The sequence below is a fragment of the Choristoneura fumiferana genome, chromosome Z, assembly GCF_025370935.1.
Source record: "Choristoneura fumiferana chromosome Z, NRCan_CFum_1, whole genome shotgun sequence".
Taxonomy (NCBI): Eukaryota; Metazoa; Arthropoda; class Insecta; order Lepidoptera; family Tortricidae; genus Choristoneura; species Choristoneura fumiferana.
The window spans coordinates 8555788-8571518 of NC_133472.1; the positions used below are offsets into that span (position 1 = coordinate 8555788).

Consider the following 15731-nt stretch of genomic DNA (forward strand, 5'->3'; position numbering starts at 1 on the left):
ATATCGCTCACCTCAATCATCAATAAGACTAATAATAGTGCTGCAGTAGTTGGGATAGTCTGAGCGGGCCGGGGTCGCCGTGTGAGCTGGCGCCGCGACGGCGGACGGCGCGGCGCCGTCTCGTCTGCACCCTCCTAAGACCCAGATAACCTCTTTGGAACGAACCCAGGGAATATTTTTTGCTTATTGATGTAGGCTTCGAGGTCATCCCGGCTGTTATGTTAATGGGACACCGACTGGCAACCTTACAGCGTAGGTACGCAAACAATTTGTCAACGTCGGTAAGTGATGGGCCTTTTTTTTCCTGCTGATTCGCTGCTGTGGAGGGTTTTAATCGATTAAGGCGTATGTAAGTTCTGGATTGATTCATCATCTTTGACGTATGGCTACAGATTGAATAACAATTCATCATCATTATCATCGTATCAGCTGTAGGACATCCAGAGTGTTGGGCACAGGCCTCCCTCATAGACCCCAAATTGCTTCGGGTGGCAGCGGCCTGCATTCACCGTGAACCTGCGGCTTCAGCCAGGGCACCCCTCCTTCTCGTTGGTGGACATCCCATACTGCGCTTGCCACGGTCTCCATTCGAGAACTTTTCGGCCCCAACGGCTCTCTGTTCCCCGTGCTTGTTGTATGGCCTGTCCATTGCTAATTCAAGTATAAAGTATGTAAAGTATAAGTATGTCCTCATTTCTGATGCGATTCCGTAGAGAAACCCCGAGCATAGCCCTCTTCATAGCTCGCTGAGCAACTCTGAGCCCCTCATTAAATTCAACATTCGCATTTGACAAGCATTTAGCAAGGGAAGGAAAGTCGGAAGGGGAAGGGAAGGGAGGTTTTCTGTATGGAGTGAGACAGACAATATACCTATCTTAATTCAAGCAAGTAAGTTATGAGTAAATAAGTAGAATAACTTAGGTATTGTTGAGGCCCATAGAGTGAACACAACTTCTCTAAACTTAAGAATTCGAGTAATATTGGTAATATTACTTCTTCTGTGGTAATATCACGTAACTGAACTTGACATTAAATGACATTCTAGAACCTCGGAAGGATGGTTGAGAATCAAATTGATTGAGATTTTGTTTAACATGAAAGTACACTGTACAAAATCAATTTAGATTATAGGTAAATAAATAATAAATCTAAATTTCATATTTATTGCAGACGTCAAATATGCGGAATTCTCATTTAAGGTAAAGCAGAGTAGGTACAGTCGAGTTCACAAACTTGTGAGCAAAAATTTGATCAAAAAGATCTGAACACGCTTCTACGCCGTTAACAATAGAGTCGTGTTCAAATATTTTTGATAAAATATTTGCTCACAAGTTTATGAACTCCACTGTACGAGTCGCGTATCAAATTCATTCACTCGCAAATAACAAAATAGAATCGTCTTTGGCAAAGGGCTTCCCGGAAAACAATTTAGAACTGTGTTAAAAATAGAATAAGCCAATTACAGCTTAATGTGAATTCATTTGAGCAGCGAACGAGAGGGTTCGATACTCGACTCTCATTCAAGAGGAACCGCCCTAAGTTTAAGAGTTAATCAATAAGAACCACCGTTCATTTACAGCAGATTATCGCGCTCAACCGACCAACGATCTGTATTTAAAATTTATTACAGGACCGGTAAACAAATTCAATATTTCACTGGTGGAAATAACTGAGAGTTTATAAATGAAATTGCCCATAGCGGATTAGGGGTTTTTCCTTTTAATACAAGATATCTGGGCAAATTGCTTCTACAATAAAACAATACAATGATTCGTTATTGTACACCATAAGCGATACAGAAACAAGTACACAGAGAGAAAGATAACAAGGTAAGCGATAGGCGGCCTTATCGCTATTATTATAAGAGCTTTTCTTTACTGAAAGAAGTGCATTCTAATAATTATAGGAAAAAAGTCGCCAAGTCTGTGTCGACCACGAGCATTGTAGGGCCGCGTTCTAATGAGAGCTATCGTTTTTTGTCTCACTAGATGGCGCACTGTTGCGTGAGGTTTTTAAGTATGGCTTTCAAAGTCTGTTATTACGGGCGTGAAAACAAAGTTTAGATTAAAATCATATTTAATACACCTTAAAACCGTACCATAAAAATATCGAGCATGCCACAGTGTTGCATAGTCCCCGTTTTGTTCGGAAAAAAGGGAGGACAAAGGTTTCCGAAAGACAAAACTGTCTCAAAACACAGACATTCATTGCCCCGGAACGCATACTTGCCATAATTAATTTCAGATATTGCAAAATATTCACAAAACTATTCTAATTATAAATAAACCCGCGTAGCTCACCCAAAAACTATGAGATTCGACATTTCCGAGACCTCACGCTACACTATAGCGCCTCTAGTGACGAATTCCATACGCGATAGCCCTCATTGAAATAGAAATCAATGCTTTTCGGTTAGTTTTTACTTCTGTTCAGTTGTGATCGTGAGGCCATATTTCTTGCCTAATTAGAAGTACATGATTCTTTGTCAATAGAAAACATAACCCTCCTTCGGGCAGTCGGGTAAAAATTAAATAGGAATAGAAAAGGGTACTTTTCGTTTATTGGAATCTTAAACGGATTTTGTGTTAAAGGCACGCAATTTTTTATATAAATAAAAAATAGATACTTATAAATATTATTAAAAATTTTAAAAAAAGAGTTCTTATTGACAGCTGTCAGTTTGTCAAATATCGCCGTCCGTACATACGTTTGTGTTCGTGTGTGTGTGTGTGTGTGTGTGTGTGTGTGTGTGTGTGTGTGTGTGTGTGTGTGTGTGTGTGTGTGTGTGTGTGTGTGTGTGTGTGTGTGTGTATACGTATGCGTCGTTGTATGGCGACATTTGACAACTCTGACAGCTGTCAATAGGTACGACCTCTTTTTTTTTAATTAAACATACCAAGGCACAAACCCCATTAATCTCGCGAAACGTGTGGTTTGCCGAAATAAAGTAGATTTAAGTTTACAAAAAAAAGTGAAAAAAAATAGGTATGTATCAACAGGAGTGAGCTACAATATAAGTCTACTATAGATAAAAAATATAATATGGACCATCCCAGAAAACTTAAGGTACCCAATAAAGCCTCTGTAGCTGTATTGTCTAACGCGCTGACGTTAGCGATCGCATTCACCATCTCTTTCTATCCTCGTCTTATATCGTGTGACAGAAAGAAGTGATGAACAAACGATCGTGATACCAATTACCAAGTTGGTTAGCCAAAAAGAGAAGTCTGCGGTCTGAACCTTTCCCGGCTTTTACTTTCTCTGTAACCAACTACCTGACTGTTGTTTGAAGTCTCTCAAAAGATGGCGTTGCTCGTCATCCACCAAATTCGACCCTATTTTGGTTGAGATTTTTAAATCATCGTGTCGTATACACGAGAACTGCTCGTTTAATAGTATAGGATTATTAAGTACCTACACGAGCCTAGTACGAGTATACTTAACCCGAATAATAATAAGACAATCTTACAATAAACGCTGAAAGATTCATGTCTAAGATAATATAATAAGATAGATTGGACTCCGTCCAACTAGTTCATCTTATATTTACGAATAGATTTTCAGATATTCAATACTTAACTTCAATCTTTTGAATAGTAGAAGACCCATATGTCAAGATTTGAAATAAACACAATTCCATACAGTACAATACAAAGACTCTTTATTGAACACCTGAATTATAAAAGAAATAAAGAAAGAAAATACATTTATTTAACGCCATAAAAACTAACTAAAGGTCAGCATAATAACTAACTTAAAATAAAAAAAATACTTATTATTAAATTGTATGGCAACACCGGCTTAAACAGTTCAATCGTGTGCAGTCGACTTGTTAATAGTAATCAATTCAGATAACAGAAATACATAGTGAAAAAATCCAGCTTTAGCAATAGCCAGCCTCATTGCTTGAAAACGATCTCTAATAATATAGATAATTGCAGTACCTATTGCGATTTTTTATATAAATGATCGCGTAACAAACACACAAAAAACATACAGACGAATTGAGAACCTCCTTCTATTTTGAAGTCGGTTGATAAATGATAATGAATATTAATAACGTCAAATATTTTGTACATGAAACTACCGTGAGACTCAATCATATTAAATGATATTGTAACGGATAACTCACGTCTTAAATCGAGTTTAGCTATCGCGTTGCTCTTAGGAAGAAGGGCCACGAATTAGCACGAAACATGTCGAGCTAAACTCGATTTAAGACGTGAGTTATTCGTTACAATATCATTTAATATGACGTCAAATGCAATAAATACAAGTAATTCAAAGAGGGAACGCTGCCAGCACCTTCGAAACCTTCTCTAAAGGGACTCCTTTTAATTTAATAATATATTTATATCACATTTGCTCATAGCAGGCTAACTTAATTGCAACACCCTAAGTAAAATTTGACATTTGACACTTTTAAAAGACGAACTTTTACTTAATTACTCGTAATGCTCAAGCTACCAATTAGTTCTTTACATCGGCCAGGTTCGTTTAAGTTGTTGTCGTTTCTCCATTGATAATTAAATGAGTATGTATCTAGAGAAATTATTCAGACGTTACCTAGTGCGCTCATAAGTTTAAGGTTAATTTAATAATTACATTATTGCAGTGTCCTTATAGGGTTTGATTCAATATTTTGTATTGTTTCAAGGCAAATAAAAGATTTTTTGAGTTTGAGTGACATTGTACTTGTTTATATTTAAAGGTGGTTGCGTGGCTATAACCTTTACCTTTCGTGAATACATTTTTATAAAAAAATATTGAAGGTAGTTCGATTTTTTTTAAAATGTGTTTGGGGTCAATTTTATCAGTGTCGAGTAAAAGACAGTTTTTAAAACAATTTTTGAAAAAGAGGGTAAAAAAATATGGCATCGGAGGACAATTTTGCCAGTGTCTAGTAGTTTTTGCCGTTGTACGGTAAAAAAAATTGTAGAAAACGAAATATGAGAGGTAATGGTGGATGAACGATGACCCAAATGGAGGGTATATTTATGAACGTGATTTGACAAAACATAAATTCAAAATACAAGTGTTAAGATGACAGCCGTTTAAAGTTTATGGTTAAGTAAGTGGTTAACAACAAAATATTATGTAGTATCGCAGATTAGGCGACTACAAATTTATTGAACTTACAACCATACAAATGCCCGTGGAACCCTTGGAATGGATGTTTCGTAAGTTTTTATAGTTTTTAGCAAGAACCGTGAACAAAAGTAACTTGACCTGTTGAAACTTGTGATTTTGTTTAAGAATTGTTGAATATTTATTAATAGATTTAGACATCAATGAACCTATAAATAATTATGTAAAAATCTATTAATTTTTCAACAATAGGTATCTTTAACAAAGTCATGATCTTTAAGAGGTCAAGTAACGGATTCACTATGTGACTAACCAAAACATTTGTATACAAATAATTCGTTTCTCAAATGATTTATTTGGACAAATGCAGTTCATTCTGAAACTGTAAATGTTTCAAGAATTCTATAAAACTAACCTAACCTTCATTCATTTTGGGTTCATTTTGTTTACTTTTCCATTTACTTTACGTAGGTTTAAAGATTATGACGCTTCTAAAACTATCCGTATCTATCTATGTATTTGTTATAAATTCTCTTTAAAATGAACATTTGCTAGGACCAAAATGAACTGAGTTTATCATTTACCACTAACACTTAGTTTATTTTGAAATCAGAAATAAAAATAGACTTCCAATAAAACAGATTTTGGTAAAAATATAATATTAGTCATTAAGTACCTAGTATCAAACAAAATAAAGTCATCGAAACTTTTCTTGCTTAATTCACTTTACTAGGTTGGATTGTACCTACCTACTTATGAGAGTTATGATGTGAGGCAGCGAAATTAAACGTTAGCGGACAGCGGGGCGGTGCGCGGTCTGTATTCATTACGGGTTCTGCAGGGTCAGCAATATGCGCCGGGACTCTCGGCTGCGCAATGAACAGAGAAATGACTCACAGCTGTGTGACCTGTTCGCTTCCCGCTGGTGACCAGAGGCCGTATTGTCTTCTACTCTCGTCTTATACCGTGTGACAGAAAAAAGTGGTGAAAACGATTGTAACTCCAAGTGTGTTAGACAAGGCCCCGGGGGAGCTACTAAAAAAATCGAAAATCGAAGTTCGTATCGTACCGTCACTCTCACTCTCGTATTAAATATATAAGCATAAGCGGGACGGCAAGATACGAAGTTCGAATTTTGCACTTAGTATAGGGCCAGATCGCGGCTTCAATGAATCTGACTCGACATTTTGGTCAGTGTTGTTCCCAGCACGAGAGTTTCGAGAAATCCTACAACATTTAGCACAGTCCTCCAAGACGTCTTGCATTTTTAAATCCCCTTAATTTTTTTCGTTAAATTCATGCTCCCGCCAGTACAGGGTAATGTAGAATACAACATGCTGTTAAAAGTTCAAAATGCCGCGTATAAAATGCTCCCTTGCGGCCTCGGCTCGAATCCAGGTATACCTACACGTGTAAGTTTACGTCTGACTTTAGCACTAACTACTTTGCATACTTGCAATATATCTATGCTATGCATATACATATCGTACGGCACGTGCCCTAACTAACGAGATAACTAGTTCCAGGTATTTTTCTTAGTCCCAGTCTCGTAGTTGCACGTGTAAACTTGACTCGTCCTTAAAACCCGCCTTCAGACGAGTTTTATACAAAGTTAAACTTCAAACGATGTCGTCTAACAACCACATGAAAGATCGACTTGTTTATTCTATGAATCATACTGAGTACATACACCTACCTTATGTGCAGTGTACAAAGTTCATTAATACTTTAACAATATTACAATAACACTTGCAATCATCACCAATGCCAATATTTAGTGCAAGCACTTGTAGTGCCGGTAATCAAAAATAGTAATTTTGCATGCCCTGTAATACAACGAACAAATATATTATTGTACGCTTCGTCATAGAAGATAAAGATTCGAAAATCAAAGTTCGTATCGTATCGCAGACGCTAATATTATTTAATACGAGAATGAGAGGGACGGTACGATATGAACTTCGATTTTCGAATTTCGTATTAGCCCCCCTGTATTGACGGGTAGCCATTATTTTCTTAGCGTCTTTCTCTTGCCGATCTGTAAAGTGTTTAGACACAAAATACCTAATTTTATTTTTTGCATTTTTTTTCCTCGCAATGTGATGAAAATCATTGTGTGTATCACAGGCAGTAAGGGAATTACAAACTAGTCATTAAAAGCCCTTCCAGTAGACTCGCGTTAGTAATCCCCTTCTTACGGCCCTTAATGCACAACGTACTATTGTTAAAATTACATGTCGTCTAAAAACAAATGTCCATTATTTTCATTCGATTGTAAAAATCTAACTGCATCTTTAAAGCCCTTCATAGCTTTTCTTCAACTTTTCCAAGTATCGCGTTCCGTATTTCCGTCAGTGGTACCGCGTAAAAGGTTTCCTTTTCACTGTGACTCCTTTTCAATGTTATGTGCAGGTGTGACTTGCCCTCGCCTTTTGCCTTTAGTAAATAGAGTTGTAGAAAGCGTTTTAAGTTGTTCTCCAGAACAGAATTGACCCCTCTGAACATTGTAATTTTGAGAAAACTAGTTAAATATGAGTTTCAGATTGATAATCTAACTTCCATTTGACATGAATTAGTTGCATTTGAAATAGTTGCATCCGCCCTGAATCTAACGACTGCCTGGGGTAACTTATTTACCTACTTATTGAGGCTTTCAGTGTTCGTGCTGGCATGTAATCATCGTATGGGTAATTGTCATGAACGTGTACATAATTCAAAATCTTTGGATTTAGAACTTCTTTTTTTTATTAATCAGAACAACTGTGGATGTTTGTTACCGGGTATAAAAAACTATTTAGCTAGTGGTAAAAAATATAAACCGCTTATTCCTATTCAGTAATTGTCGCCGTACGTACGAGTGTATCATAATTTCATAAAATATTTACTATGAGAACTTCCAATGTGTTTATCGAAAATGTATATTACACTATGATTGTTTTTTGGAGTTTTTTTGTATTTTTCATTTCAACTCCAAATTTGTTACTTTTACGGGTATCCCGTGAAACCATATCGAAAATACAAACTGAGACAACCAGTGCACTGAGTCCAGCAGTGATGTAGGGGTTATAGCACGCAGCACGGAATGCTGAGGACCTGGGTTCGATTCCCAGTGCTGGTCTCTTTTTCTGGTTTTTCTGTGCATCCATGTCTCAGTTTGTATTTTCGGTATATTACACTATTCAAATTGTAAAACATAACAACTTTTAACGCTTACCTATTACCAAGTCTTAACTTGTAGATACTATACAAAATCTATTCACTATATTTAATTTTCCGATGTTATAGATAGCTGTTACATTAAGGGGCTGTTTCACCGCCCATTGATTAATTTTATTTGATGGATAAATGTGATGCCGTCTCCGTCTATTCGAACAAAACAAACAGAGGCGACATCACGTTTATCCGTCAAATAAAATTAATCAATGGATGGTGAAACAGGGGTTAGTATTTATTTTTAATTCTGATGTTTTAATGTTTATTTGTGCACAAACGGTGGGTACATTATTCTTAAACCTAAGCATAGTTACAATTGACATAAACCAATGAAGCTGCCACCGGTTATTATTAATACAATTATATGTATGAAAGAACGGGAAAATTGATCCGAAAACAGTTTGCCGGCTAAAAACAAATATAGTTGTAAATATACAATTTTGAATGAAGGAATGAGATTTTATCCATCCAAAAGGGACATAATGCCACACAAAATATATCAACCTCACTAAATTTAGTATTATGGGTTAACAGGCTTTATTAACAGAGTGTTGAGGGAATGAAGCTAACAATATTTTATCTGTCCTTCCATTTCTGTTCACGGACATACAATACAATACAATAACTCTTTATTGCACACCAACACAGTAAGCAGTACAGAAAACACAGGTATATAAGTACATAGAGATTTAAGTTAGTCACTGCGTAAATAATGGTGCAGGGGCGCATTGACATAGCTTTGCAATTACAGATGTTGTAAATTAATTCTTTTCTTCATATTTTCTCGAAAACGTTCGTATTTTTCTTGCTGCTTCAGTTAACCCCAGTACACTCCAAGACAGCATAGGGGAAGGTCGCATCGAGATTATTATCAACTGACACGGAGTGTACAAGCTTTGCTTAGTTTGTGATTAGGTCAATGAGGGTTTTTACAGAGGCGAAATATCGCTAGATGGCGTTAGTATCGTGAGATCCGTTTGACGTTTAACGTTTGCTCATTTAGTTATTTAACCAATCATGTCAAACGGACCTCACGATGCTAACGCCATCTAGCGATATTTCACCTCTGTGAAAACCATCATTGTCCCGTGATTTTTATTTTTTGATATTTGCCTCTTTATGTATGTACATAAATGACGAAACCAACAGTGAACAAGAGAAAGATGTACAAAGGCCAACATATAGCTATCAAAGGGTTCTCTCCCTTTTCCCAACTCACGTTTCCCAAATGTTTCATTTGCCAAACTGTTTCCTTAGGCAACTCAGGATTTTCTCTGAAACTTCATTTTTTCCGGAACTTTCATAAAACAAACATAACCTAACCTTTACTGTGTTCTATAAAAGCATAAGAAAATATACTGAGTTTTTTTTGGTTTCGGAGAAAATTGAGAGCTGGGAAACGAAACAGTTGGCAAATGAAACATTTACATAATAATAAATAAATATCATGGGACACTTGACACCAATGGACCTAGTCCCAAACTAAGCAAAGCTTGCACTATGGATACTAGGCAAGATAAACATACTTATATAGATAAATACATACGTAAATATTTAAACATCCAAGACCTGAGAATAAACATTCGTATTATTCATACAAATATTCGCCCCGGTCGGGTATCGGACCTGGGACCTCAAGCTTTGTGGTCAAGTTCTCTAACCACTGGGCATCCGGTCGTCAAACATTATAGCAAACATTAACATTAAATTAAAGGGAGGGAGGGGGTAATAATCTTGATCCGATCAGATCTGATCGGACCCATCTTGTTCTTGAAAAGAAAGATAGAAAGAAAAAACATTTATTGCTCATAAAGAAACACATATTAATGAGAAGGTACATGCTCAGCTATGAGGCAAAAGGTTCAGGCTCAGCATGTGCGGTGAGGACTATGCTTCACCGCGCTGATTTTCAGCCTGCACCTTTACACAGCGTACAGACATAACACGAGACGGGTAGGACTTGACTTAAAATATGTACGGTCGGTGACTCTTGACACTTTTATTGCGTGGTTCCAGGTTGGCGGCAGCGCAAGAGGCGGCCGGCGCGCAGACGCGCGCGGCGGCAGCTGATACCATGGGCGGCGCGCACCAGCCCGCTACTCCGGGGCCCACCTCGCTCTTCATACTCTCCGACGAAAATCCTATTCGGAGGTAAGTCATTGAACCCTGGCCGAATATTTTAGCCTTTTGACCGGTCGGTTAAACGTCATTACCATCCCACTGTTTATAAGCGCAACGGATAGACAAATCGCAAGAATTTTGATCACACAAAATCTAACTTCGGTTATTGCCTTTAGTTTTTTTTTATTCGACTGGTTGGCAAACGAGCAAGTGGGTCTCCTGATGGTAAAAGATCATCACCGCCCATAAACATCTGCAACACCAGGGGTATTGCAGATGCGTTGCCAACCTAGAAGCCTGAGATGGGATACCTCAAGTGCCAGTAATTTCACCGGCTGTCTTACTCTCCACGCCGAAACACAACAGTGCAAGCACTGCTGCTTCACGGCAGGATTAGCGAGCAAGATGGAGGTAGCAATCCGGGCGGACCTTGCACAAGGTCCTACCACCTGCAAAGTTTTCATAATTTAGTCCTGAGCTTTATCTCTTTTAATAATACTTGCTGAAACAGTAATGAAAAAAAAACCACCGCAAAATCGCTGAATATTTAAACATACCGCCCTATGAGCACCGCTGAGTGACGCGGTGAATGGTTTCTCTATTGTCATTTGTTTTTATCAGCAGTACGATTACTTAGTGAAATATACAACGATTCCTTGAGAACAAAAAGTTGTTAGTGTGGGCCAGACAGAAATTATAATACTACTTTTGAAAGTCATTCGTGTGGGCGTGGTTTCGAGATAAATGTGTTGCGAGGGATTGTTGCGAGTACTCACTCGGTCACAAGTAGTGGCCAGCAGTGGCGCGCGCGTTCCGCCCCCGGCTCACCGCACCCTGCTTGTTTTTTTTTTAGATAAAACTGACCGTGATTGACCCCTGTCTCACCTGATGTTAAGTGCAGATGGGCCAAAGCCGTATCTCACTGGTTCAGTAACAGCCTATTCACTCTAGCCTTGAAGAGCCCTAGATAGAGCTGCGTCGTTACGTATTTTTTGTGAAACGTAACGTAACGTAGGTAACAGTTTATTTTTGCCAAGTAACAGTTTCGAGAAGCAGTTACTTAAAAAAAAAGTTTCTTTGCTACGGCTCGGTTTCGTTTCAAAGGAAACGAAAATTTTGGTTTGAAGTGTAGCTCCTTAGGATATTTGAACAGTTTGCTTCACGAAACAGTTTGGTTCAAGAAACAGTTTTTTATTTTATAAAACGTTTGCTGTGAAAACAGGTTTAAGATAAGAACCTGTTATTTTTTCTTGTGAGAAAATTTCCTCAAGTCAATGCATGTATGTGATAGTCTGTGGTGTCGTTTCTCAAGTCGAAGTGTAAATAAACTGTTTTTCGTTTCGGCACAAAACTGTTACTCCGTTACTTAACAAGAAACAGTTTCAGAAAATAACGCTCAGTTCTAGCCCTAGATTGTATTTATAATTAAGATAAACGAAAACTATTTTGGGTACGGCCTCGGTACTGTTTAATGCAATATTTCGGCGCAGTTACATGCATCATGATCAAGGGTAGACTCTCACATGACTCACGTGATTAATCGTTAATCATTACATGTCTTATGATATTATGAATAAAATAATCCGTATACGAAATCTATTTTTTTAACAAACAGTTAGGCCACGTAGTAAGTACCTACTTGAATCCAGGTCATTCAATCTAAACCAAGAAGGAAATTGAAGGAACAATGTTTTCAAACAATGGCCGTCCAAAGTAGGAGCACATCAACTCCACTTTTTAACTCGAGCTAACATTTTCCGTTATTGTTACTTGCTTTTCGTTTACAATGGTCGAGACAATGCGGAGGTCGGAATAGTTTGGAGTGAGGCAGATATCCTGGTTCCGTTATAAAATATTCAGCCGTGGTTGAATACGAGAGCAGACTGAAAACCTTTGTTGCTCGCCAGGTAGGAGTATGTGCACTTTTAACCCTGAATTCGAGGAAATTGCCAAACCTTTAGCAAACTACGGTATTTTTTCTTTTATTTATTTATTTTAAGTTTGTTGGCAATAAACATTTTTTAATTTAATTTAATTTTTTAATTTTAATTTAATTAATTTAATTTAAATTAGCGAACTCAAAATTTATATTGTCGGTTTTACTCGTATATGAGCTCCTTACAGTATTATTTTGTACACGATGCTTTATAATCAGTAATCTGTAGGTAATCGGATACCAATTTCTCTAATTCAAAAATTGATAGCGGTCACAATTAAGTCTAACGAAAATTGCTAGGTACTAGCTAGGAATCGCTTCTGTTTAGATACACACATATAAGGGACAACTTTAAAAAAATACAAATTCTTTGTTTAATTAATTTATTGAATCAGGCGTTACTTTATATCAATAAAAAAATCATGAAATTAAATTATTTGTTACCCTGCTAATATTTTTGTCTATGAGCTTACAAGCTCTTTCAAAAGCTTACAGGAAATTTCACTTCGATAATTAATGTGAGATAGCGTTGGTTTTAACAGTATAATTAATTGTAAATAATTAAACAATGAGCCTAAGCAATGAGCTAATTAAGACCTCACCTGTTGAATTAAATTTTAGCTTCTTATTCATATTTTTCAACACTATCCCTCAAGTTAAATATTTAAATCAGTGTATCAGACATGGAGGTGTTATCACTGTGGCATGGGTAATTTCCTTGGCACGGGGGCCTTTAAATAATTTGACATTTGTCATTTCTTTAAGATAATACTTATCAGTGTGTTGCCAATTTAGAGGCTTTTTCACCACCCATTGATTGGTGTTAACTGACGGTTAAATGTGATGCCGTCTCTATTTGTTTTGTTCGAATAGACGGAGACTGGAGATGGGTGGTGAAACAGCCCCTTAGTATTGTATTGCATAAATCATTGAAAAAAATTACATTAAATCTGTATGAAAAAAATACAATGAACACTGGTCATGTTTTAAAAAGTTGCAGAACAAAAATAGCTAAGTTATGAGAGTAAAACTACTCGACACTTATATTTAAAACCCCATGGTCAGAGGGATCCTGCTTATGTTTTCTTAGTGCAGTAAATATCCATTATTTCGTTACGAGTATGAAATCACAGCGAGGCTCATTTTAAAGACGTATTGGCCACATCGAATTCATACAGACAGCATTTAAAGTGAATGTCCTAATATTTGGCATGCTTATGTATGCTATGTATGTTAATAATAAAACATGGATATCGTTAACTGGGAGCTCGATCGAATATGAATCGTCTTTCAATGCAGGTCACGGAACAATGAGTTTTTTAACTGGATATTCTCTTTTTACTATTTACTTGTATTTCTATGATAAAAATAATGATTAACCCTGACGATACCTGGCGGGTTGGCTGACTTTGACTTTTTATGTCAAAGTCATCAACACCATTATGTGGTGGTGACCAGGCAGCCATCATTTGATTTCTGATCTGGAGAACGTTCTCATAATAAGTTTCATAATGAAATCCCTTGTCGAGCAATACGATTACACTATGACTTTTTCTGAAAAAGGGTTCCACAGTGGATCACAATTTAGGTGGTTTGGTACATGACGTGTTGTATTATGACATATTATTGTTAGTGTTTTGATTTTTGCCCATTGTCATTGCCATGATTTTGCAGCCAGTTAAACGCATATGTGCGTATGCAGCACTTAAAGAAGTATTGGGTTTGAAGCCGGCAGCTAATGCTTTAATCTGATATCTGGATATCGATATACTCTCCTATGCACGTTACGACGACTTGTGGTACTTATGGTCGACCTGCGCAAATACACCTAAATAAGTAACTCTCCGCCGGTAAACAGTAAGTCAGCTGTCTAGTCAGCTTAAAGGCCATAATTAATAAACTTGAGTTCAAAATTCACCAGCTAACATGAAGATCGCATTTGACTTTCTGTTCGCGCGAAATTAAACGTCTAATTAAATATTGTGTTCAGTTTCTTGATGCGAACCTAAAGTGCTCCTTAAGTAGGTAGATACTTAGTCATACTGCAAAATGTAAAATGTATTTTGGGTAATCAACTAAGGGCTTTCGGATTAAGTGGTATTTATTATTGGATTTGCAGCAAACCTAGTTAAGACGAAACTCTTGTCCGTACATTTGATAAGCGCCGCCAAAAGCACAGGACCCAGTGATTTTGTTACGTAACGAAAGTCTATAGTCTACTTATTCCTGTCTTATTCCTTAATATGACTGCGTCCCGTGCACATCAGCCCACTCGACACCACTTACATACATATATTGAAACTAGAAGCCATGTAGTCCAACGCGCAAAGACTTGCGATCTCATTGACCATCTTTTTCTACTCTTATCATATAGCGTTTGATAAAAATTGATAATTGTCCTGCTATGGGTGGAGAGTTGGACCTTTTAATATGCTTCTGCTATCTTAGTCGCACCACATTAATTAGTACACAATATTTCCCCTTGATTTTCATAATACAGTTAATTTCTCGGACATAAATATAATGAAAACATTTTCCTTCATCCACCGTTTCCTGTTAACAGTTCTTTTATTCTCAAGTCTTAGTTCTTTACATAGACAATAGTGTTAAGTGCGCGCAAAGCACTAGGTAGGTACTAGGTGTTTGCACAGGTTGATATAGCTGTTAATGGGCTCTCAACGCCGACGGTACTTACGTTAAGGTGACATACTTCGCTCCTTGTCGCTAAGTGCATTACGGACGTAGACTGAACGCCTGATTAAATAGCTCGCATTATCGAAAATTGATGCGTTATTGAGAAATGCTTTTTGTTTTTTATCGAAAAATAGAGGTATTACGCTATATACGCCTTGGATATAATACGCATGTATGTCCGGCATTTTTTTTTTAACTTCTGCTAACTTTACTCGGAGCCCAGACGCCCACGCACGTTCATTAGACTTTCACCCAGTGCCCTAAACACATACACGCATTGATATAGTGGTCCTTAGTAAAACAGCAAAGTTATATGAATTCACAGTAGCATTCAAGCACTTATTAAGAGGGTTTATACTTACCTGCTGAGCTGGCAACGTTGCATTTTTGTTAGTTTTTCTCGATTATTCCACAAAAATTGAATGAAAATTAATAATGTTGTCTGAACCCTTCTTCATATATAAGTTAATGTGTGTACTTCAATAATTATTCGTTATAGACTTTTATTTTCTTTAAGAACCAGTCATAAACATTAATTCGTTTTTAAGGAATATAGAAGTCTATCACGAATAATTATTGGAGTAGACACATTAACTTATATATTAAGAAGGGTTCTAACAGACAACATTATTAATTTTCATTCAATTTTTATGGAATAATCGAGAAAAACTAACAAAAA

At 36.9% G+C, this 15731-nt stretch overlaps 1 protein-coding gene across 1 annotated transcript in view; it reads left to right on the forward strand.

Moving 5' to 3' along the window:
• The first annotated feature begins 5036 nt into the window (after nucleotides 1-5036).
• Nucleotides 5037-15731, forward strand: part of cac (calcium voltage-gated channel subunit cacophony) — a 59630-nt gene continuing 48935 nt past the window's right edge. Inside the window, 2 exon segments of the mRNA XM_074111484.1 lie at nucleotides 5037-5180; nucleotides 10318-10452. Of these exon segments, the coding sequence (XP_073967585.1) occupies nucleotides 5170-5180; nucleotides 10318-10452 (146 nt within the window). The 5' untranslated portion in view covers nucleotides 5037-5169.